At 30.9% G+C, this 27,591-nt stretch overlaps 1 protein-coding gene across 8 annotated transcripts in view; it reads right to left on the reverse strand.

Moving 5' to 3' along the window:
• LOC139491560 (uncharacterized) overlaps positions 1-27,591 on the reverse strand; it is a 168,038-nt gene that overhangs the window by 20,835 nt on the left and 119,612 nt on the right. For 6 of the 8 annotated variants that reach the window (XM_071279311.1, XM_071279313.1, XM_071279314.1 and 3 more), the window contains 17 exons: positions 27,227-27,355; positions 26,400-26,528; positions 24,272-24,400; positions 23,333-23,461; positions 22,753-22,881; positions 22,120-22,248; positions 21,006-21,134; positions 20,048-20,176; positions 19,704-19,832; positions 19,198-19,326; positions 16,404-16,532; positions 15,750-15,995; positions 4,332-4,463; positions 3,601-3,732; positions 2,292-2,432; positions 1,233-1,373; positions 360-472 (listed from right to left, as the gene is read on the reverse strand). In XM_071279311.1, coding sequence (XP_071135412.1) covers positions 360-472; positions 1,233-1,373; positions 2,292-2,432; positions 3,601-3,732; positions 4,332-4,463; positions 15,750-15,995; positions 16,404-16,532; positions 19,198-19,326; positions 19,704-19,832; positions 20,048-20,176; positions 21,006-21,134; positions 22,120-22,248; positions 22,753-22,881; positions 23,333-23,461; positions 24,272-24,400; positions 26,400-26,528; positions 27,227-27,355 — 2,324 coding nt within the window. The remainder of the gene's footprint in view (positions 1-359; positions 473-1,232; positions 1,374-2,291; positions 2,433-3,600; positions 3,733-4,331; positions 4,464-15,749; positions 15,996-16,403; positions 16,533-19,197; positions 19,327-19,703; positions 19,833-20,047; positions 20,177-21,005; positions 21,135-22,119; positions 22,249-22,752; positions 22,882-23,332; positions 23,462-24,271; positions 24,401-26,399; positions 26,529-27,226; positions 27,356-27,591) is intronic. The other 2 variants (XM_071279315.1, XM_071279316.1) reach the window with 2 other exon arrangements.

Here is a 27,591-nt window from a genome sequence, read left to right on the forward strand (position 1 = left end):
GTAATTGGGACTTTGATGTGTGAGGTTTTGACTTCGAAATTAAACGTGTTAAATACATTCTTTCTATGAATAAATAGCATCATATATCAAAGTAAGTAAACAATCCCATATATATGGAATTTGATTCAGCACCAAAATAAATTTGCTCTCTACATGTCAACCCTATTTTAATAACTCTGACCTTGATCTTCAGAAATATGACATTATATTCGTTAGGGATCTTACTCTCATTTAACATGTTTAAGGTGACAATATATCAACGTAAGATTACAATCTGATAAACAAAAATTACTGATGGATTGATTAATCAAAAACCTTATTTTCACTGCATTGGGTATTAATGAATAGACACATCTTACATGAACTTTTTCTTTTGTCTCTGTGTTCATGTAATGCATTAAATCCATCGTTGCTTCTACAATATCTCCATAATCCTCAGTATTGTTAACAAACTCTTCAACCTTGAAATGAGCTTAAATGATAAAAAAAGTACGTTGGTTTGCGTTTAGCTACCAGTTTATGTCAATTGAGTCAATTCAAACAATTGATGATATTATAGGGACTTCACTTTTGTCTACGGCTCATAATATAACTGTTAAATAATTATTTGTGTAGTTTATTCGTGTGGTGTATCTATGGATTTTCAAATTAATTGTTTTATAAAGTTAAACAGTTTCAAAAATATCTTAATTGCACAAAATGTACTGCAAAGCCTCACATGTTTCTTGTTTTCAAGACTCATCCTTTTATCGTTATTATATCTAAACAATACTCTACTATCATTCAAAAATTTCAAATCACTATTATCTTCCACCACATACAGATTGATTTATTAAAAGTAAGATGTAACACATTTTTTTGAATTTGTTCAAATTATGTGCAATTTTGAATAAAGATATTTTTTTAACTGTTAAAGGAAGTTCGCTACTCAGTTTCAAACTACCAAGCTTTTCATAACACTAGTATATATCATTGTATATTGATTTGGAATTAATAAAGGAACCAATTGTCAATGAGCAAAAAAAATATAGGTCACTGCGCTTATTTTCAAGATATCAGCCATTGAAATTTTGGCAGGAAATGTTCTCTCTTGGTCTTTCATAGCTTTATCATTGACAAGCTTTAGTTCTCAGAAACTAGTTCTCAGAAACTATTAAAAAACACAAAGATTATCCAAGATTTTACAGATTTTTTATAATTAATCATAAAAAGAATAAGTTTTAAAATCATACCGTCATTACAAGTATTATCATCTGCATTGTAACGTTGCATTGCTGGCAGTTTGCAATAGCAGACACTGAATGAACAAAGCAAGGGAGGATAACAACTCGTATTTCTAGCGTCGATGGAGCAAGGGTCTTGGTATCTTCCAACTATAATGAATGGTTTGAACTGTTTTATTTTCTAAAGTTCATAGTTTTAATACACAATTGACGACTGTTTTTCAATATTAGTAGATAATAGTTAATAGTGAGTTGTATGAGGAACGACCAAAATGCCATGTCACTGAAGTAATTTGCTTAACATCGCCTTGGTGGACGTGTGGTTTAATAACATGATTGTGTAGTTTATCTACTGCATCACTAGTTTGTCAACACTTAGATTTTGCTGGACGGCTATTTATTACCGAGGGTATTATCAGCTCAATTTTTAGTTTTTAAGTACTTTTCAGAATAAAACTTCTTAGACTGCCACTGTTAAACAAATTTTAGTCTAACAACGTAATTTTGATGTTATTATCATCTGAAAAAGACTGAACAAGAAACCATTAAGTCATGTTCAGTCTTTCTGTCAATCTTAGATCAATAATCGGCGGGTATTGTAGTACTATTCAGACCATTCCCTCGAATTCAAGTCAGTTAGGTTCATTGATTTTTCATGTTATTCGGTAGGGTATTATTCTTTACTGGTTAACAGCAACTACATGTACTGAATTGTCTGAACAATAAAATGTAAAAAAAATCCTTTATTATGTACCTGTCCAACAGTTTCTTACATGTGATGTTGTCCAACAGAAAAGTCTCATGCAAACAATTCTTACTCTCGTTTTTCGAAGGTTGATAGAAATTATGCATCAATTTTGTTCATAAATTTAAAATCAATGAAAAGTGTATGCCAATCTTGTTCATGAATTTAAAATCTGTGGAATATCTATGTCAATCTTGCATGTCTTGTTCGTGAATTAAAAATCTGTGGATTATTTCCGTCAATCTTGTTTTTTGATTTGAAAATAAGTTTATAGAATGTTTATGGTAATCATTTTCATCAATCAAAATCATTCATGTACCTACTTGTTGTACAAGTATTATTACTTGGGTCATGATACATTGTTGCTTGCTCTTCACAATCACAAACTCCAAAACCACAAATCAAATTGTTGTAACATGTTGAATCCCCAGGTATAGAGATGCATGCTTCTTTGTAATTGTTTCCTATAAAACATATACTTTTATTATTACACCATTACTATAACAAACAATGCATTGTGCGAAGATCATATGTGCCATACTTTTCAGCGTACGGGACATGAGATTAAATTTATTCCAGTTGTTCGGTTATTGGTTATAGATATGAATCCCCTTATTTATAGTTCAAAGCAAAATTCAAAAACTACTTTTCTTTCTGTATCAGAAATAAATTCTACGCGTCAGAAGCGCTTTTCTGGTTTTAGCCTCAACTGGGAAGCTTAAATCCAATTATTTCAAATCCAACGATGTATGAATATCTAAAAACGTGAAAACGATAAAAAAAAAAAAATCTAATCTTTGTGCATACGCACGTCTTTTTTTTTATAACTACTTTCTAATATACATCATTGTCATTAATAAATGTAAACACACATAGGAATAATATATCAGATATGGGGTATGAGTCAACGAGACACCAATCCAGCGAGAATGATAACTAAAAGACAAATGATAAAATCGAAATCGTCGATTTGCTATATATACTTGTGAATACATACTTCAATCAATCAAAAGACTGTTCTAGGCATTTAACATTGTCGTGCCTTCCGGAAGTGATTGTCACGTTTTCATTCTACTGATGAGTACTGAACAATTGATACATGACTTCAGATCAACAGGTTTTAGCGTATTTCCACTAATCTCATATAAACAACGATACGTTATTGGTTGTACCTTTTCCCCCTTGATTTTGTGTATTTGTTAAATAGGTATACTTGAAATAAAATTCGGTACAGTACAGTGATTCGACAGTTGATTCCGTTAGATATCGACAACTTGAAATACTTCTGATTAATAACCAATTTGTCCAAATCGTGTTATGTCTTAAAATATATCTTTCGGTGTCTCCTTCTTAGTTTTGATATGGTGAATTGTTCCTCATGGTTGTACTTTTGTATTTTTTTTTAAGATAAGTGATCTTAATCATTGCTGATTGCATACACAGCATTATTAGAAACGAGAAAAAAAAACCAATGTATAGTTCCTTTTTATTATATACACACAATAAGTCAAATAAATTAATCTTTGAAGTAACAATTTTTGATGAAAATATCAAGGTCTATAATACGTATTTATAAAGTAAAGACAAGACGAAAAAAAAACTTTCGCAACATAACACCATAAAATTGCTTACTTGCTTTACAACTGTTATCTATTGGGTCGTGATACTGCTCACCAGGACTTTCACAATCACATCTCCCAGAAACACAAACCAAATTGTTGTAACAGCTCAATGGTGTTGAGCATGTTTCATTGTATTTTTTTCCTATCAATTAACAGTTTACATGATTATTAAAGCATATTCCATCTAGAACAGAATTCGTCGGTCTGAATGAACGTGTTGAATTTCCAATATTACTTAAAATTATTTTGTTCACATGAAGTTGATTTCGATATTTTAGCCCTAAAATTGAGGTTAACAATCACATTCAAGGGAATTCCGAAAAGATTCAAAAGTAAAACTGCTATTGAAAAGAAATGTTATATGTCTTCAAAAAAAATCGGTAAGCAAATCAGCTTTTTTTTTGCAGCATTCACAATGCGTTATATTTTTGTATTGGTATTTCTTGGTATTGTTCTGATTGCCAGTTTTTAAAGTTTTCCGTGCAACAAACTGTTTTAATTGACTTTTTTTCACTTTTGCGTTGAAAGAGCTTAAGATACTATTCTGTTTTCCACCTCAAAATTATGTTCTGTCGATGTCTTTTAACTTCACATTAAGCCGATTCGATATGTATTACATACCATGCAACAGTTTATTTGTTTTTGAAACTGACAGGCTTTTTAAAATGTGTTCCTGACGTCCTTATCCGTTTATATTTATTTGCTTATAGGATTTGATTTGTATTTTGATTAAATACTTACTTGCTTTACAACTGTCATTCAATGGGTCGTGATACTGCGTTCCCGGATTTTCACAATCGCATCTTCCAGAAACACATAACATATTATTGAAACAAAGTAGTTGTGGGGTGCATGTCTCTGTGTACTTACTTCCTACAAATAAACAAAGAACACACTTATATGATCTCAATCCTTATGGAAAATATTTTGCTGGCCGAAAGGAAGTTGTAATTTGACAAAGAGTCTTACATTATTTTGTACTTAATACAATTTCGACATATTGTCTTTTACGTTAAGAATAACATACGCACTTAGCACGGAATCAAATAACAAGTATATGGATTTAAATTCTACATTCTATCTATTTAATATCTAATCATGCTAATTAAAAGAAACTTATTCACATATGATCAACATGTAACAATAAGCTCAATATGTAATTACAATATACTGCAGAAAGGTTAGCATAATTGTGTTTTCAAGTTTGCCTTTGATTAAAAAGATATATGAGTGCTATTGTACAAGCTATGCATGTCTTCAAATATATGAGATCAAGCTTTTTACAGTGAGTTAGCTAACTTTAATAAAAGTCATAACTGTATTGATAAGCAAGATGCTTCCGCCTTTATGTTGGAACATAACAATGAGAAGATGTAGTATGATTGCCAAGGTGGTCACTTTTCAATACAGATCGAATAACAGAAACAAAAAACTATAGGACACCTTACGGTTTTCGACAATAAGCAAAACCATATACCACATAATGAACTACAAACAACCGTATGATATTGTATATATGACAATGTCTTTTAAAATTGGCTTTGCATGTATAAAGCTTTCTTATTTTCCGTGGAAAAAACTAAATTAGAGGCTTTTTCAACTTTCTATCACTAATTATTTTTCACTATAGGCGTTGTATTTTTCTTTCGCAATATGCAGATGACATCTACGGTTATGGCATCGAACAGTATGCACGCATTTAAACATTACAGTTTAACTGCATCACTGATCTAAAAATTTGGTCAAGAACAAATTCAATTTATATTTCTTTTTTTGAATTCAGTCAGTGTCAGTAGCTACTATTTGTTACCATAATTGTTAAGCCAATAAAAGTATATTAAAAGTTGGAAAGAAGTCCGGTTATTCTTAGTTCATACTTTTGTGTTCATAGAAGAGACAAAAGCGTATAACTGATGTTTGAAACTTGTTAATCTATTAACATGATTAAGAATATACACAAACTGCGATAATTTTTTTTTTATAGGAAATGGAATGAACTCAAAATGGTGCAAGACCTGGTGCGTCAATAGGATAAGAATCCTCTAAAATTGTTGCATTAGCTGCTATGCAATTCAGCTATCATGTTACTAAACGGAATAGGACACTATATAAATAACACATAGCTGAGAGGGTGATAGAGCAGACTGGTATCCCGAGAAAAAATTCAACCGCAGCGAAGCCAAGGTTGACAATGCTTTTTTGATGGTTACCAATCTGCTCTATTACCCTCTCAGCTATGTGTTATTTAATCTATTATACTGAATGTTCTATCATTATTATTGTTATTGTCTTTTACAGATGCATTTTATTTTAAAGTATTTTCTATGTATTCACGTACTTAACAACCTTACGGGTATTAGAAAAATCAACAACAAGGAAGCAAATAGACAATAATAATGCATTGACTTGACATATCAACGAAATAAGAATTCGGCCCGAAACGGGAAAATGCTTGGCTATTTAAAAAACAAATTTATTTCCAATTGTTGTTATTGTGTTGTTGTTATTTATTTAATTTCAATTTTGGTGGAAATCCCCTTTTAAAAGGCCTCATATCTGGCGGAGAAATATACATCACAATGAATATGATGAAATGTACATCACCTGTTGAAACCAATCGATGGTGAACGAATTTGTTTGAGTATGAAATAAAACATCAACAATAAGCATAACACATATTGATTTTGGGTTTTAAAAAAAAATATTAACAAGTGAAACATGTTTTCCCAACAACTGTAAATTTAATTCATTGTCCTTTAAGTTACTGATTTTTGATAGGTCTAGCCGAGAGGGTAACATACAAAAAAATTGTCACCCGCTTAACCATGTGATAGAGTAAATTAACATCCTCGTATTAGTCAATCAAAATATGGGATTTTAACGTGAAGTATAATAAAAATCGGTTAATTTGCAATCAATTTAAATATCAGGCAGCACATCTGACAAATATGATATAAGAAAAACATGTCTATAATGATTTAAGACACAGGCATATTTTTTCGTTTACCAGTTCATAAAGGTGTAGATGACTTTAATTTTTGGTGTCGATTATACTCTTCAATCATGGCAATAAAGTAGAATTTTTCCCACCACGAACTCAGGTCTGATGCCAGAAGGTAGTACATATTTAATATAAAATAGTTCCAATGAAAAAATGAAACTTTGAAAACATGCAGATTTTTTTAGGTAATTTGGATAGCAAATAAATGATGAACCGCTGGTGATCATTGTAGAACACTATTTTAGTGTTAACGTTGAATCAAAATAAAAGTGCATGAGGTTTATAAAAGTTAGCTTTTTTTCAGACCAAAAGTACCTGTTTTTTGGTACATTCAAAACTCCGGCAACCAATTCCCTTGCATATGCACATTAAAGTATGTTGATTGTTCCAGTACAAGCCATCATACTACTTTGCAATGCAAAGATTGTCACGGTTTTTTTTAAACTTAGCTGTGCCTGTTTACAATTTAGGATAGAGAGCATTCAAGCCATATATTAGTTGTATTTCTTTATGAGCACAACCCTTGTAAATGCAATCCATTTAACATAGAACCTGTCAAGAGTGGATTTCACAAAAATAACTTACGACTTAGATTGGTCGTTAGTCATGAACAATTCAGTATACTTACGATCAACCTTAATCATAAGTCGTTTAGTGAAACTGACTCCTGGTGCATACTTATATACTGTAATTCGATAATGTCTGCAGCTGTTTATTAATGCAATTGTTTAAGTAGCAAATCAGTGCACTATTCCGACATATTAAATAGTCTCTTGGGATTTGTGCCAAATAATTTTCTTTTGTTAACAAATTTGTGATGGTGACCTTATTGATTCCTTCATGATACTCCCCATAACGTTATAAGCACAAAAATGTAGATGAAATCCATATAAGTGAAAGTCTGATAAATATACTGGAATTTAAAAAAAACGTGCCTTCGTTTATTAATCCAACGATAACGACACTAATTAAAGTAAACAAAGATATAAATAAACAATACTAAAAACACAAAGAGTTATATGGCTTGTATATAATTCCTAGAGATTTATATTTTTATTGTTTTGTCATTTTCAACTTCCTCATAACACTCATTAGTTGCTTGCTCTTCATTGATTTAATGAGATGGGGTACAAAAGGCTTCTGCTATAGACAAAAACTATGAAAATTAGCAGCATAGTGTTGGTGTTGTTTTTATTTTTGCTTTATTGGCATGTCCTTAGGATTCTGTAGAGTGCATACTTGCTTTTATCTCACTTTGAATCTTTATCAAAATAGATTTCGTCATATTTATTGGCTGCTCTTTGAATATGAAAATCGGTTTTAATGTTTAATTTGGCCAACGGTTCAAGCATCTCTCACCCTTCAGGAGCACATGAAGTCATCCCCAGTTGTTGTTTTTGTGTTGGTTAATTTTTAGTATTCTATGTTGTGTCCTTGTACTATTATTTGTCTGTTTATCTTTTCCACTTTTAGCCATAGCGTTGTCAGTTTGTTTCGATCTATGAGTTTGAACGTCCCTCTGGTATTTTTCACAGACATTTGTTGTACGTGATATCTGTTGGGTATTGTTTGAATGCTTTAGTCGAGAATTGTGTATTGGATCGTATATGGCAATGTGATTGCCGGTTAGACAATAAGTCAAACGCCCATCAAGTCTAAACCAATTACGATAGCTTATTAACGACATAATCAACATCCTCAACACTGGGCTGACCCTTTTTTACCGTCGTACGTAGAGCAGGGTTATTTTTTTGTTATTCCGACTCAAACAATGATAAGATTTTATCAATTTCCCTTCACCATGTGTTTTGCAGCATATATTTGTAATATTTTGTTTACGGAAACTTTAATCTCCATAATCCCTTTCTCTTTGTATGGTTTTTAAATGGAATGGGTTCAAGGAATTACCAACAGCCCTGCACAACTCTACATAAGTGAAATATTGGTCTAGTGAGGGTTTACTTGTCTTTCCAAATAAATCGTGTTCAAATATGGATATTGGTTTAACCTCAATTACTGACTGTTCTGTTGCAGAAAAGCTCCGACTAAAGCTGCTTAACATAAGACTTCAACGAACTATGTTAGTCTGTCGAAACCCTAATTTAAATCGAAACAACTTTAAAATATGCAATCTTTCTGAATAATCTACATCAATGTACATTTAACTACAACTTGTATTTCTTTTACGAATTAAATATTGTATAATCAGTTCACCATACTCACACAGCTATTCTAAACACTCATCTCTGCCTGCTGAAGTATTTGTATGGGCGTGTTCGAATTTTCTAAACCTGTTTACATGTATGAACCATACTCGATCCAAAAGTCTGAACTTTTCTACACCAACAACAGATTATTATCATTCAGTTGATCTCTAATTAAATAATGTTGATTTTGTGACTCACTAAATTTCATAATTATACAATACTTATATCTTTTATTTTCAATTTTATTCAAATAGTAATCAAAATTTACATTCATTACACGCATGCTGAATACTACAATATACACAATTATATTTAAAAACAATAGAAAAAAATACTATGCATGATAGTTCTACATAAATACAATATATCTAAAACTGATTTTTGATATTTGAAAGTCTATAATCACATATTAATGACTGTAAATATACATAATTAAATGTTGAGAACCAGAAATAAAAATTATACCATGACTTTAAATCTTAATCTAAATGGTTTTAATGTTTTAGTAAAAAGATCTTACATCTCAATTTTAGTTGGAAAACAAGGACACAGGTTATAAATTCAACGCGTTTTTCTGTGCTTTATTAGGAACGCTCAAAGCCGAATATTTCAATATCTAAGGATGGATAAAACGGAAACAGAATCAAGTATTGATTTAAACATTGATCATAGACTGTTTGATAGATATCTGTTCCGGAACGTGAATTCAAAACAAGTCAGTCCATTTATTAGTAGCATTTTTAATATATGAAAATAAAATTATAAGAATTCCCCACTCGCACTAACATTTTCTATGTTCAGTGGACCGTGAAATTGGGGTAAACCCTCTAATTTGGCATTAAAATTAAAAAGATCATATCATAGGGAACATGTATACTAAGTTTGAAGTCGATTGGACTTCAACTTCATCAAAAACTACCTTGACCAAAAACTTTAACCTGAAGCGGGACAGACGGACGAACGAACGGACGGACGAACGAACGGACGCACAGACCAGAAAACATAATGCCCCTCTACTATCGTAGTTGGGGCATAAAAATTCATGCCGTAAAGACATGTGGTTGGTAGTTACGGAACTATTGATAATTTCAAAATCTACAGTGCGTGCTTAAAATCAAACCATCTTATGAAATAAAAACCTGCTAACGCATCAGAGCAGTGAAAATTGTCTTTCATTTGTTAACAATATGCATGTAAAGCTCACTTCAAAGTGTATTAGTTAATGACAATACTCTATTCGAACGAGGTAATACAACGGGAAGAAGTTTCAAGAAATTGTACAAAATGTTGTATGTCATATTTTATCTTTTGGAACCTAGATGAACAAATAATGAAAGAGATATTTTTCAGTGAAATAAACTTATCAGTAATTCAATTTATGAAAGTAAATTCCACCTCATTGAGGACAGATAAACAAAATCAAAACTGAAATTCTGATGTGTCTATCATCTGGCATGAGAGTTGTTGTACTTATGTCAGCTGCAGATAAGATTAAAAAAAAATTGAATAAAAATTGATTGACTTTTAAGTTTAAGTATTTAGGTAGTACTGTATATTTTTTTCAATATCAAATAGTTATGATAGTAAAAAAAGGGGGTTGATGCGTATTAAACAATCTCCTCATGATAATTTCACAAAGTTAACTGCATATTACAAGAAGCTAACTATAATTGATGTTTTTATACAATTTTGATTATTGCTGAAAAGTCTCCGATGAGGAAATAATTTTGTTGAACAACAACGTATTTATAAGTAGGGTCTCTTACATAATATATTGGCCTCAGCAAAAGATAGTCAGGTTCCTGACACAATACCATGAATACCGTAAGCCGACTTCCAGTGCGAATAAAGTAGTTACATTTAAAATAAAGTTAACGAAAACGATTGATTTACCAGGTATCCAGGTTAAAACAATAAGTGAGAAAAAAAAACAGCAAAATAAATGGAAGCAGTTAGGACCAACCAAAAATACAAATAAACTGGCAGTCAGTTCAAATGTTTAAAACCATATAGCAGCTAGAGTCCAACACATTATATAGTTACAAATTCAAGAGTATAATAAGCAGTATATAAAAGTTTTCTACTTTGCAGACACAAAACAAAAACCTGTCAGCATGGTTCATTTGTAGTGTTTCCAACCATTCTATTATGGTCAGACTGAGGTCTAACTTGTATTCGTCTTTTTCTTCTGAAATTAATAAATAGAATAGTATACAGAAGATTCAAGGCAAACTAAATGAATTGCTGCATCTTTAAAATTCATATCTATCAAATTTTCGGCTATTTAACTGTCAATTCCTGTGAGAATAACGGAAAATCTGTACAATTTTTGAAATTTTTAACATTAATACATAGCTCTGATTTCATGACCAGTGTTATTTCACTTTTATTCTTCTTTGTTTGATCACCTTTTCACCATTATTGATATATGATTCAAAAAACTGTTCTTGTTCTCTTTCAGAGTGTTGCAGTTCTTATATAAGTGTACGTGTGCTTGAACGTAGTAAATTTAGATAAAGATTTTGCTTCAAAAAGATTAAACATGGGTTATACCAGTATTTGATACCACCTATTTTAAACGTGGCAGGGATTGTGGTATTTTAAAATGTTGATTGTGATCCTTGGTTAGGATTGTAAACTTTTTTGAAGCATCAACATTTTAAAGAAATTGTCATTAACAAATCAAATAATGAACTCATGCTAAAACTATTTCATTACTCCAATTGCTTAATATAATAAGTGATATGTAAATGACAATTAAACAAAAACAGCTGTTTGCAAACTAATTCAGTGTGAAAATATTTCGTAAATAATCGCATAAGATTTAATTGGTTAAATACATGACCAAACTGTTACCTTGGAAAAAAGACAATGAATAAACACACAGCAAATATAAACAGCAGTAGAAACACAAGGCCACCAATAACAAATTTCAAAAAGTGGAAAGAGTCTTCTGAAAAATAAAATCTCAAATGAGTATATCACCAATTTTGGCAAATGAATACATTTGGTCATCACAGAAACACTTAAAATGATATTATTGCATAGCAATATAATATTTCCCACAGAAAGTAACCAAAAGTTAGCGAGCAATAAATTCTAATATTGCACTAGTGCAATAAATCTTCAAAATCTTGACGTCATCAACGACAAAATCTTAGTTTAAACCAATTTTTACTTTCAAATATTATATTGCTATATAATAAAAGGGTTATTGCATGAATATTGGGGAATATTGTCCCTAGTAGAATTGTATATTGAACGAGCTTGCGAATATTTGAAAGTAAAAATTGGTTAAAAAGAGAAAGACAAACGAAAGAAAAAAGCACTCACAGAAAAGAAAAGATTGAGGAAAACGAATCCAACTTATAAGGTAATACGCAATATTAATAAAACCATTCAGGTACAAAATAAAACTTTAATAACATTGTAATTGCTGCCTTTACACTGAAATAATCTTGATGTGAAATGTATTTTGACACAAATGGCTCTAACTCTTAGAACAATAAATTGAACTTGTAAATAACTAGAGTACTAGAGATGTGAATTTAAGATAGGTTTACAATAAGAAAAAAAATCAGAACTTTTTTTTCTCCTCATAATAGTACGTTTTAGTAATTTTTTTTGATAATATTTTACCTGTTGATTGCTCTTGAGGTCTCGAAACAGCTGTGGTAATCTGTGCCTCTGGGATTTCCAATAAGCAATCGTTAATGTCAGCCACACACTGCCCATTACTGCATCTATGTAATCCCTCGGGACATAGTTGTACAATCGTACCTTAGAAATAAACAAAATCGCATGTTTGCGATTTTTTTTTTACTTCTTTCATGTGTTACTATTTATATTTCAGTTGTTTCTTATTCTATTCTTCTTTTACTAACGAAAGATCCGAAAAATAAATCGCACACGAAATAAAGTTGGATTACAGTACAGTAGCTTCTTTTTTTTCATTTCTCTTTCTGTCATAAAAACCCTACCGTATCTAGATTGAGTAACTTGTACATCCTTGACGTTTAATTTTAATATCATTATGTTTCTTACAATGGGAAGGTGGAGAGGCTCAGGTATATTATTGATAAAGGGTATTCTTGAGGGAAAAAAACTAAAAGTCAGATTATTGCTTATTATAATCATCCGAATAGAGGTAATATGTAGATTCTATTACTCAACCATTAAGCTAGTTTTTGATGTATTTTTAACGTATTACCTTTTAGATTGGTAATATTATGTTTCAAGATGTCTGGTCTAGTATATAACCTAAGACCTTCAAATTCGCCTTTGAAAAATCTTATGGAAAAAACAATATTTGACAGCCTTAAATAAATTCATCATAGAAACATGAGGTTAGCTTGTATTAATTAGCCCTGCATATCCCCTTTTAACCATATTGTACTACAAAAAACTACCTCCTTGTACTATTGGAAGCAAGTCATTTCGTACCCTGACCATTTCGTACCTCTGCCATTTCGAAATGGTATTACATATAAATCTTCAATGAGGTACGAAATGGCATACATATCAATCCTCATTGGGGTACGAAATGACAAAAAAACATATTAATCTTTCATGAGGTACGAAATGGTATTACATATTAATATTCCATGAGGTACGAAATGGTCAAAGTACGAAATGGTCAGGGTACGAAATGTTTTTTTCCAGGGTACAAAATGGGAGGTACGAAATGGTTATGGTACGAAATGACTATAATTCGTATTATGTATATCCAATAAATCTGTTGTACCATTAGAAATATATATTTTTTCCAATAGTTAAATGCTTTTTTCATGATTCGATACACTTACAATTTAATATCCCTTTGGAATTATTCAAACTGTTTTGACGAAATTGTTCACAAATAGAGGAGTACATTTGTGTAGAAAATATACTTCCTAAATATCATGATAACAAATAATGTCATCAAACATAACAAAAAAAGTGTAACACAGTTCGTTTTGTTATCTTACGTGTACTATATTTATATGTGTGTCCCTAACATTTTATTAACTGTGCATTTACATTCAGATATCGCACATCAAATTTATTCGTTCATAGTATATTAATTTACGTTTTTTAATTGAGTTAAGCCTGCCAATTGACATTTTATCGTGTGTTTTTCTATGTTGTAATGTTATGCTATTGTTTCAGAAAAAAGGAGAAGGTTTGGTACCATTAAAATGTTTAATCCCGCTGCAAATGTTTGCACCTGTCCTAAGTCAGGAATCTGATGTACAGTAGTTGTCGTTTGTTAATATAAATAAATTTGGTGTATTCACTGTCTTCTGATTGGTAAAAATTATTAGTTTTATTTTCAATGTTGTCAATTTTTATGGCGACACGTCCACTCTGACGTTGTGTATTCATACGCCAACATGTGTGTACGTTGTTATTGTTAATATAAATAATATAAAGTGTTCTTCGAGCTTTATTTTTGATAGAAATTTATTTAAAATGAATGGCAATAATTTATTTTGAAATTATTGAACCATAAAATTAATTTTTGACTCTTCACATTTTACATAATCCGCTTCGCGGATTATTCAATGTGAAGAGTCAAAAATTAATTTTATGGTTCAATAATTTCAAAATAAATAATAGCCATTCATTAAGTAAACGACATTTATACGTGTTTCTCGTTTTTTATAAAGATTAGACCATTGGTTTTCCCGTTTGAATGGTTTTTATACTAGTAATTTTTGGGCCCTTTATAGCTTGTTGTTGGGTGTGAGCCAAGGCTCCGTGTTAAAGGCCGTACATTGACCTATAATGGTTTACTTTTTTAAATTGTTATTTGGATGGATAGTTGTCTCATTGGCACTCACACCACATCTTCCTATATCTATTATATATCTATATGATCTATTATGAGTGCTCACTGCTTAAAAATATGATACTAATAAAAAAATCAAGGGTGTTGACTGGGAGATAGAAAATGTATTAATGATTTAGTAAAGACTTTTATCTTGTAATTTAAAAACAAGCATTGCGTGACGAAACTATAGAGAATAACACTTTTGAAAGTACTTAAATGTATAGAATCTTTTCTGAATAGCCAATAGTCTAAACATATGTGAAGGATTTTCAATCTAAAATTGAGTGAAATAACTATATGTGAAAAAAACTATATTTAGTTTTAAAAAGAAATAAAAAGAACCATAGACATACAAAAATGTAATATAAGAGATTTTGATTCAACAGATAATGAATGGTCGATTCTTTTAACACAAAGGTTGTCCACTTTCATTATTGGCAATCTTCTTTTTATACCTATATGATAAATCTAAAGATTATGTGCCTGCTTTTATAAATCAAAGCATCAGATGAAAACGCATGTTTTTAATTACTTTTGGTCTCCCTAAAAATCATTTTACTTGTGCAGACTTAGAATAATACATAGAGACTACCTCCTTTTTTTAAACATTAAACCCATTCAATGCTTACTCGATATATATTGAAAACAAGAACTTATTACTCATTTCAAATTTCATTCTCTGAAGTAATAAACTTTCTGCCCAATCGTATACCATCCTCAGAAGGCAAGTGATGTGTTACGCTCGTGCATGATCATACATCTAACACAAACACTAATCATAAAAAGAAATTGAGGATCGACTAATTCCACACTTCATAAGTCAAACAGTCCCCTTCAATCAACTTACCGATATGATGATAGTAAATCTCATCTCACTCATGATATATTTATAGTTGTTAAATCTCTTTTTGGCAGAAAAGTCGTCTGATCTGTATTTTTTCCTATTACTGATTGTGAAATTTTTCGCAGCTGAAGATTTGACTTACAAATGATACTTGCAACGGGTTAATACAACAAGTATCGCTTCTTTTTTTCATTTTATGCACGTTTTTTTCTTTATACGGTATTTCATTTATTACCAGGGGGATTTCTTAGATGTTTACGTCGATAAACTGTTGTTGGCATTAATCAATACTTACTACAAAAGGGAATATCACACATCTCCAACCGCATACTAGGGTCCATGGTATAACACCAGGGTGAAGGTTGGGCATCTTCAAAGTCTGGATTACGACAATAGTTGTGCGCATATCCAGGTGGTGGATTGAACCTATAATGCACATGAGGATCATTTGAATCCCACCTCTGACAGGTCCTATTGTTGATAGTTATATTGACAGCTCCTCGATATTCCATACCTTGAGATGTCATTTTACAATCATCGTCTGCAAAAAATTTAAATTTAAATAAAATGACAAGGTGTTAAAATTTACTAATATACTTTTCCTGATTGTGAATTGCTAAATGAGATTTCTACCTATCGTATGTTAATAGATCCAATGCCTTAATCGGAAAGATAATAAATTCAAAAGAGTGTTTCGGTGGTATAATTAATTTCTGAGACTTTTTTAGAATTACTGATCTGGTTACAGGACTGTTAGCTTTCTAACTTTAAGTTTCACAAAATATTTCATTCCCTTTGGACATAAAACGATAGAACTTTTGAAAATGCTTAATTTCGAAATTCAATTAAAATCATAAAATGAGCAACTATCTATATCTAAATAAAGCAAAAAAGAATCTAGAATTTTGCTAAATAATGAACAGTTTCATACTTGATAATAGACACTTACGTATATTACAGGTATTATCATTTTCGTTGTAGTATTTGGTTGTTTCACAATCACATATACCAGCATTACAGATGAGAGGAGTGATACAACTTCTAACTGATGTCGAACAAAGGTCATTGTGGGTTCCAACTGTAAGGAAAGTAATCAAGTATTATACTTTGATGTCTATTTTTTACTTTTCTATAATTCAATATTTTGTTCGATTAGATTAACAAAATTGAACCAGCGTCAAAATCTTAACATTACTCTATCAGTTCTCTCAATAAAAATTAACAAAATAAAACAAAATTTGATTTAGAGCTTGCAAATTCACATTTTAACTTCGACGAGCGAATAGATCGAGCAAATCAAACTCTTCTAGTTATCAAGCGGTTGGTATTTATACAAATAACATCTTGAATTCAACTGCAGTTCTTCTTTATTTTGTCACCATCTGATGACATTTAACTATTTATTAAGATAGATTTTATGACTGCTGTACCCATATTTTGACTTTTTTATTTATTATGTCTGTTTAGTTCACGCATCATTGTAAATATAACGGAATTTGATGAGACTGTCATCAAAGTGAGAGGTTTAGCGCTATTAATCCATCATTTTCTACATTTGAAAATGCCCGTACCAAGTCAGGAATATCATAGTTCTTATCCATTCGTTTTTGATGTGTTTTGTCATTTGATTTTGCCATGTGATTATGGACTTTCCGATTAGATTTTCCTCTGAGTTCACTATTTTTGTGATTTTACTTTTTGATAACGTTAACTCGCAATGTAATGCTTGCTGGTAACTTTACCTTAATCATTTTGAAGTCACTGATAATGCCTGCTCAAGTATATAAGTCGTGTTACGGAAATGATGGGGTTACGAAGCAGTTGTATATAGGCGAAAGAAATAACATAAAAGTCATACAGAAAATTAGTGTATCAACAAATATATGTTCAATGTTAACAAGATGTAAAAGTAAAAATATATTTCATTTTTAATAGACTAAAAATTGTCAGTTTTCATACCGGCTTCCTCAACCATTAAAAAATGACAGCTACGAAATAGCAGTGGCAATGAAAACATATAAGTCAATCACTATATTGCAAGATATTAAATTTAAAATATTGTTGCGAGTTAAGTGTTTTCTGGTAAAGCTGTTTATGAACAGTAATTTAACATGACAAATAATTTAGATACATTACTATATCAAATATAACATTTGAATAATTGAGATTAAAAAAAATTTATATTTTCAATAATCTGGTTTAATTCAATGAAATATTTGTGTGGGTGCATGGGTGTTGCAGCCTGTAGCTCAATGCCATATTTGGCATGGTCTTATACAGCGCTCGCAGCATGAATCAGAATTTTGGAATTCCCGTATCAGCTTGAATAGAATTTTGGAATTCCCGTAACGCGCACTTGTTAATTTGCTGTCGACAAGAAAGCAGGTGTTACGCAAATTAGTTAAACTATCCAAACCCGCCCACCCTCCCTATGAGAATAGTTGCTGCTGTTTTTGTTTTATATTTTCAGGCACTTGTTTGCTGTAATTGATTGCAATATTATGGTTACCAGTATACAAGCAGGACCTTCATAGTATTGAACCTATACAGGATAATTTGGAATAAACTTGCGTTTCTATGATTTGAACATTTCCGTCATTAAGCACATTATTAACATATGGACTATTGTGATTTAAGCATCCAGAATTAATTCTAGTTTTAAGTAATGAACAATTTTAACAATTGGAAAGAAAACAAGACATTTTAAAGAAATTAATTATCTTCTACTATCCTTAAGCGCAGAGTCAATTTTGAAAGGGGGAGGTCCAGGGAGACTGGTAGTGATAGGGGGGTTATTTCACTCGGCCCTTGTTCTGGGCCTGACTAGTTTTACAATTTGCAGGTTTGGAAAATGTGGTTGGTGGTAACGGTGGGTTCTACAGATGGGTAACTTTGGGACCTCCTCCACCTCATCTTATAGAGGGGAAACCTACACCTGCCAACAGGTGGGGCACTAATAACTGGACCATTGGTAATACGAGCGTTTTCCCCCGGTCACTCCAAATGGTAGGTGGTGGTGTAACCGTGTTTAACTACCAGGGGTTTTATGACACTATGTCAACATAGGTGAGCTGATAGCCATTGTGTATAGGTAATCGGTAGTCACCAGCTGGCGCCTCAACAACATATTATAGAGTACTATGTAGCCAAAGTAATGCCACTAAGTAAAAATGTATATTCTAGTCATGAAAATGTAAATACAAGTTGGTGTAATAAAATGTATATGTTATTCAAAGGATTGTTTTTGTATTTGTTGTAAAAGTTATAAATGAAAAACAAAGGATGGAACCTCTACACAAATGAGTATAATATACAGAAATTCTGTATCATTTTGATTTTGGTATTTGTAATTTTCAGTAAACAACAGATAACTCTAGATTAATTTTAATTTTAATTGATAACTTTGTGATTAAAGAAAGGACTTCGACACAGTTTAGAAAAACTCTTGATCGTTGTTCTTCATCTCATTGTTATTCGTTCAGTATTGATATAGGGTCTTCTACGAGTATTGCAATTAAAACCAAACAGGCTTCGATTATATACCAAGACTAGTTGTTTAGAATAAAACCAAACAGGCTTCGATTATATATCAAGACAAGTTGTTAAAATTGTACCACCTGCATTTTTTCAGAGAATTAGCATATTTCTGAAATAAATATTGAATTTTCGCTAGAAATGTCTTTTCAGATAATTAAGGAATTGTGTCATGCATCATTCTATCAATTTTAATAATAAACACCTACGTGGTTTGCAGGTACTAAAGTCTTCGTTGTAGTAATGCGTTGTTGCACATTCACATAAACCAGACACACACATATAAGGGGAGTAACAACTGTTTACTGATGTCGAACAAGTTTCATTGTATCTTCCAACTAAAAAGAACAAAGCAATCGTGAATTATGTGTGAGATAATGCATTTAGCTTTCGAAAATTTACATAATGTTTTAAATGTTTTTAATAAGAATACAAAACTTTCACCATAACAAATAATGAGAATCCCAAAAAAAATCACAAACCCAAAATTTTAGATTCGTTGTAAGCCAAACAATAACACATGAACAACAACACACACGTATTAATTCACTTTCCGATTTAATTGATAAAACTCCTTGTCCTTAATTGATAACACCTTCTAGAGATTTATTTTAACAGAATGAACATTACTCCAACAGGAATGGAGAAATGTCACTACATGATTTTTTCGGCTAAACAATGAATCTATTCTTTCAACTTTAAAACAAACACTTACGTGTGTTGCAGGTATTATACTCTGCGTTGTAGTAAAGATTAGTTTCACATTCACATACACCAGAATTGCAAATAAGGGGAGAGTTACAACTGTTAACTGCTGTCGAACAAGAATCTTTGTATCTTCCAACTGTAAAAAAACAAAACAATCATGATTTAGTTGTTAAATATTGCATTTATCATGTTCAGTTTTATAAAAGTTTAATTCTTTGACAATTAGATCAGAAAACCTCCACCAGTGCCATAACTGATAGACTCGCAATAATTCACATTTACAAAAAAAACACCATCAGTAATTTGATATTTTTTAAACAGGAATATTGTTAGATAATAACAAACACCTACGTGTGTTACAGGTATTAGAATCTGCGTTGTAGTAATGCGTTGTATCACATTCACACAAACCAGAAGCACAAACAAATGGAGAGTAGCAACTGATAACTGCTGTCGAACAATGCTCTTTGTATCTTCCAACTGAAAGAGAAAGCAAGTATGATGGAATTGTGTGATATGACATTAATGTTTGGCCAATTAACAATCGTTAGAAGTAAGATTAGATGGCTTTCGCCATTACACAAATTGATAATATGTAATTCAATCACTCTTTCAAAATGAATTGATGAACCATGATTATCTTAATATTGTTTTAAGCCTTCTGTCACTTAATATCTTGTAGAAAAAAGCATTTCCTGCCGGACTTGTATGTAATTAGATCTAAAGCAGTTTTACTACAATAAAACATAAATGATATCCAAGCTATGTGCCAGTAGTGAAATATTTTGTTGTTCAGAAGCAAGAGAGTATTATCAATTGATCAACACATTCTTGGTTGCTCCAATTTTGACAAATAACAGTAATGATTTTCAATAAATTATATTATTTTCTTTTTTTTTTTGCTGTAATATTTTATACCTTTTCAAAAAGTTCTATAAGGTCTGAAAATTTAAGTTTGGGGACAGAAAATAGAGGTTACAATATGGGCATCAATTAAATATCAACAGAACACGGTTATGCTACAAGAAATTCAAATCTAAACTATTGAAGTATATTTCAGTTAAGCTGTTTTTACATTTTTGCTCTTTTACACATTCCAAATTTTTCATTCTCAATTGTATTTAAAGTAGAATATAAAATATGAAATACAGCTTGAGTAGTAAATAAAACTATTCCCTTTAAATAGTATTTTTTAACAGAAGTGTAATAATCTTGAAAAGAATGGAGATTTTGTTTAAAATTCACTTCTCTAAACAAAAAATTAATTGTGTCATGGTTCATTCTTTAAATTAGAATAATAAACACCTACGTGGATTACAGGTATTATAATCAGCGTCGTAGTACTGCGTTGTTTCACATTCACATAAACCAGAATTACAACTGAGGGGAGAATTACAACTGCTTACTGATGTTGAACAAGGCTCTTTGTATCTTCCAACTGTAAGAAAAAGAAATCATGAAATAACTGTTTGGGCCAGGTGAACAAAAAATGAAGATGCACGAGTTGTGGTACTTATCATATTCCAATTCATTCTGATAAATAGGAATTAGGGCTTTACCAGTACCGGAATATTTATCTGTTGATCGAACAGGAAGCTTTATAGATTTACAGATAACTTATCTTGGCCTGAATAGGAAAAAAATACGGACGACCTACGTGAATGTAATATAGACGCATTTCAAGAGAAGTATTATTATACATTAAATAAACGTAATGATACATTATGATTTTAATATAAAGTCATAGTTGAATAAACTTAAGTTTACAAACGCTGTTTCTAAAAAAAACCGGATCGATAATGGCATTTATCTGTCGCTTAGCACACAATCTATCAAGTAATAACTTGTCTTGATTAAAGTATACCAATTGTACTTTTTTGTCGATTTTTACAAGACAACAATAGTGTTATATTTCAAATTTACTTTATTATGAAAATTTTGCTGTAGAATTTAACATGTTTTACATCTAAACACTAAATGATAAATGATAGGACTTCTGATAATGCTTTAATTTGAAGACGTTTAATAAAGATTTATACATGAGCGATATTCATACGTCATAACAGCAATAGCTTGCGAAAATATGTTTAAATCTAAGTTTTATAATAAACATCTATTACTCGATTTATTTCACTTGACTTGGCGGAGTTTAACCGATTCGCTCAAAATAAACCAGTCCATCCATAGATAAGTGTTTTAAAGATAAACTCATCAATGAAGTGTCTAGTCATTGTTTAGTAAATTCGTTTGATGACACTGATAAGTGATTCGAAATCAGTAATAATTATAACGACAATCATCCTTATCACACACATCTTCAAATCGACTGTCCTTATGCAAATTAAAACGTAAGCTCCGCCCGATCAGTTGAAATAACATTGATAATACCTGTGTTAATATCAATTTAATTAATAAACACCTACATTTGTTACAGGTATTATTGTCTGTATTGTAGTAGTGATTTGTTTCACACCCACATAAACCTGATACACAAAAAAGGGGAGAGTAACAACTGCTTACTGCTGCCGAACATGGTTCGTTGTATCTTCCAACTGTAAAAAAAAAGCAATCACGAGTTAACAGTAAGATGTTGTAATTATTTTTTGACAATTAACATCTTGGTCAATTTAAAAACGAATGCTTCTTAAATGAAAGGAAGACTATACGTGTTATAATATCGTTCAATTACAATTAAGTTTAATCGATATCGAGTGTTATCAATGTATCAACAAATATTTATTTAATGTTGACAAGATAACTGTGTTTAAACCACACCGGTAAAAATTGTTCGGACTCGATGGTATCTAACATCCGACACAATGACTGAACATCAATAGACAGAAGAAAGATAGGGTTCTCCTTAATTTCTTATCTTTTTGTGATATCGAGGAATATATATACATATACAACTATTTTCTATTGTGAGATGCAATATTTTCTACAACCGTTCTATATTATTTCAATAGAATTGACATATTTTTGAAAGCTTCACTATATTTCATAAATAAAGAATTTTGTCATATTTCACTATTTCAACAGTAATAATTAACACCTACATGTATTGCAGGTATTATGATCTGCCTTGTAGTAATGATTGGTTTCACATTCACATAAACCAGAGGCACAAATAAGGGGAGAGTAACAACTGCTTACTGCTGTCGAACACGTTTCTTTGTATCTTCCATCTGAAAAAAATGTTGCATTCAGTTTTGGATAATCTACAATCTTTTTTATTAACATATTAGGAAATATTCACTTTAACCAAAATTGTTAATTCTTAAATAATTATATACTACACATAAATAAATAAAAAATTATATGAAACTTGCTTTTCTAAAAAATTAAAAAACTGACGATGTACTTGGTAATAAATTGTTATTGCATATTCCATTTTTTTTACACAATATGCATCATAGTTGCCAGTGACAAGTGTATACAGTGATACAGTTTATATATCTGAATAACAACTTACAGACATTTAGTAATTACCCTGACAGGTTAAAAAAACAGATCCGTCTATGTATTTTTTTTTTACAGAAATACCTTATAAATTTTTAAATACAGTCGAATTTTCGCTTGATTTTATATCTTTGTATCGGCCTCAATTTTTTCTTGAAGGTAATAATGAACACTTACATATGTTGCAGGTATTACTCTCTGACTTATAGTAATGATGTAGTTCACAATCACATAAACCAGTTTCACAAGTCAGGGGAAGGTAACAGCTGCTTACTGCTGCCGAACAAGGTTCTTTGTATCTCCCAACTGTAAGAAAAAAGTCATGATATAAAAGTTTGATGTTGAGTATTGTATTAAGTTTTGACTAGTTTACAAACTCAGTCAATATGATAACATAGCTTTTCTTCAGTATTTCCCAAAGTGAATGTCACACTTACAAAATGGATAAAAGAACAACTCTCAGAAACTTAGTATTTATTTGAACCTTGTCTTGATTGATACTTTTGAAGAAAATCATTAGAATGACAGTTTTAATGAAATTTGGTTCTAATGCACTCTAATTAAGTATGTTTATTTAAATGCATGCATGATAGTTCCCCATGTTTTGTGCAGGCTGTGATAAAGTTCTCAATATTTATTTGTAATATATCATTATATAAATGGAATGTTGACTAAAAATGGAAGCTCAATTGTCGTACAAAATAGTGTGGCAAAAAGATTTGAAGTCTACATTTGACGAACTAGGTTATTGCAATATAATTCCTACTATAGTTCTATCATAAAATACTACACTTAATCATGTACATTTAAAGCCTTAATAAATCAAAATAATTCGATCAACAATAGTCTTGTTTCTACAAAGAAGCAGAAATGAAAATGATATTTTTTATCATTTATCTCAAAATGTATCAACTTTTATCAATTGATCATTAAAAATATTTTTGACATTAAAAGATTTAAATTTGCCAGATAACAGTACTGATAAATTTTAATTTACAAAAGTTTGTTTGATTTAGGATTTAAACTTGAAATGAGAATGTTCGATAGATTTCCCTTATATGCTCAAAATTTAATGGGATCATTATTTTTTTTTCATCTATACTTATAAACACCTACATGCATTGCAGGTATTGTCATCTGCCTTGTAGTAATGATTTGTTGCACAGTCACATAAACCAGAGGCACATATAAGAGGAGAGTAACAACTAGTTACTGCTGCCGAACAAGGTTCTTTGTATCTTCCAACTGTAAAATAACAATCATGACTTCATTGTCTGATATTTTATATAGTTTTAGATAATACTCAATATTTGTCAAATAGATAAGAACATTCAACTATCACAAAAAATGATAATTCTTAAATAACAGATTACATGCATGAAAGAACACATTTACTTCATATTCTCTTGAACCTTGCATTGCTAAAATTTTGTAGTAAAATCATTTTATGATGGTTTAAATTAACGTGAAGGTTTTACGACTTTTAATTGCGCATCCCGTTTTTGACATGAAATATGCATTACAGTTCTGTGTGATTTGTGTATACAGTCTTATACACATTTGCAACTATATTTTCCAAAGCTTTAAAAAAGACCAACAGTGTAGACTAAACAAAATTGATTAGACGTGGTGTCGTACTAAGAAGTATTTTAATCATATATAAAAGGAAAATATTGAAGAAGGTGTTTATCAGTTCAAAAAGGCGTGGATACCTTAAACATATCAATATGCTGATCAAATAGGAAACTTGGAAGTCGTACGGAAAAGTGTGGAAAAAAATATTTAAGCCCAAATGGACGAACTAGGTGAATATAATATATGTATACCACTTCCCATAGTTGTATTAAAAGACACTTATCAGAACTATATATAGTAATATATCAAACAAATAACTCCTAAACTAATGAAATGAATTAAGGGAATAACCCTTGTCTTCGCGTATTTTTCAGAGAAAGTTGTATGTAGTGGGTTGTAAAAAGTGTGTTTAAACAGACATTGAACATTGTGCTGCAAATGTCCAAATGGATTGGCATATGGTAAACTGAGCAGCCACAAAACTGTTGAATATTATTAGAAACGAGTCATTTATAGTATTAAATGCAAGGAGATAAAAAAAATTGCTGGAGATGACCTGTTGAAGAATGAACACATTCTTGCTGATGTTTAGTCTTTGTGTGGGACACACCAGTTTGTTGATCTGGGGGCTTCATTACATATGACGGTGCTGGAACTTTTACAGTTGTTACAAGTAATAATTATTCTCCAAAACAAATTTGAGATTTTTGGCCATAATTTTCCAGATAATGATATATACATATATCAAGTTCCCAGAGCTAATTCCGTGAAGGATTATAATGAATCAATTGTGGTAGGGATTAACATACAAAATGTCCAGACCTTAATAATATTTCGAAAAGAGACATAAAATTATACTTGAACTGCAAACACAGGCACGTTATATCCCAACAAATAGTCAGAGGGAGATAGAATTTTAACACTCTTAAGATTTTTTATTCGATTCCAAAACGTTTCACAAAAGTGATGAGTGCAAAATGAAATATCTAATAATATGACATGTATGAAGCCAGTTCAGATAATCTTTTTGCTATAATAACTGAGGTTAAAAAGCGACAAGTACTTTGTACTGTTATACCTAAGGCACCCATTATGGAATTGTCTTTACTTTTTGGTCTAGATTTTAAATAAAAATTGAAATAAATTACAGAACTTGAAACATTATCACAATTTGCAGCCTTTTACTAGAATGTAAGATTTATATAGGAGCGACAGTCATACATCTAATCATTACTGTCTTGTCACAAAATGTTTTTAATTTAAACCATTGATGAGAGTGAAAAATTTTCATTACTCTCGACTTTTACTTTATTATGATAACAACATGACAACGTATATAAAATGCATGCCAGGCCAAATTACAAATATAACATATGAATAACAAAACAAAGACTAGTACGAACTCAAATGACTTGTTAATAGAGTTATACCCCCTGTAAAGTTTAATTAACAGACTTAACATTAAAACGAATAGTAGGGAATAGTTTACTAAATATGATCTTTTGATTAATAATAAATGTGTTGAAAGCCACACGGTTGCCTATATTTGCTTACACGCACTTCATTTAAACTTTAGTTGATAGCGATTACATTGGAAATCATACCACATCTCCCTATTTTAATATACACCATACTGCATTCTCTTTCAACTGTAATAGTAAACACCTACATTCGTTGCAGGAATTATGATCTGCCTTGTAATAATTATTTGTTTCACAACCACATAAACCAGAAGGACAAACAAGAGGAGAGTAACAACTGTCTACTGCTGTCGCACAAGATTCTTCGTATCTCCCACCTGTAAGAAAAAAGCGAAATTGATTTAATTGCTTGATGTTGCCCTTAGTATTTGACAATTAACAAAGTTATTCAAATACATTTTAATCATTTCATTTTAATCATTGCACAAGTTAAACATCCCTCGATAAATCTTTCATGCAAAATTGGTAGAGAATTTTTACTTCAACAAGATGGAATTATTAATGTACTCTAGGCAAACTATGTCAAACATGAAAATCTTACTAACAAAAGACATGTTCAAATAACTATTTTGAACGGTTGACAAACAAGAATGTGTCCTCAGTACACGAATGCCCCACTCGCACTATCATTTTCTATGTTCAGTGGACCGTGAAATTGGGGTAAAATCTCTAATTTGGCATTAAAATTAGAAAGATCATATCATAGGGAACATGTGTACCAAGTTTGAAGTCGATTGGACTTCAACTTCATCAAAAACTACCTCGACCAAGAACTTTAACCTGAAGCGGGACAGACGGACGAACGAACGAACGGACGCACAGACCAGAAAACATAATGCCCCTCTACTATCGTAAGTTGGGCATAAAAAATTCCACCTAACCAATTATAAAGCAGAATGTACATCAGTTTGGAAGGAATGTAGATTTTGTGCAAGATTCCTTTTTTTTGGCTAGATAGTAAATTCATTTGTATTTGTGAAAATCTATTCTTTCCAAACTTATAATCAACACATACGTGTATTGCAGGTATTAAGATCTAATTTGTAGTATTCTGATGTTTCACAATCACATAAACCAGAGGCACAGATAAGGGGAGAGTAACAACTGGTTACTGATGTCGAACATGGTTCTTTGTATCTTCCAACTGTAAAAAAAAAAAAGATCATGATCTTATTGTTCGATATTGCATTTAGTTTTCTATTATATAAAATCTTGCCCAAGTTGATAATTTCTAAATAAATTATGCTCAACAAGTGAATAGAAAAACCAGTAGTAACTTGATATAAATTTTAATATTTTTAAAGATTTTAAAAGGAACTACAGTTCTCGTATGGAATTTTTTTTAACGATTCATAAGAAACACAGACACTTATATTTTGT

Source organism: Mytilus edulis, chromosome 10 (assembly GCF_963676685.1).
Source record: "Mytilus edulis chromosome 10, xbMytEdul2.2, whole genome shotgun sequence".
Lineage (NCBI taxonomy): Eukaryota > Metazoa > Mollusca > Bivalvia > Mytilida > Mytilidae > Mytilus > Mytilus edulis.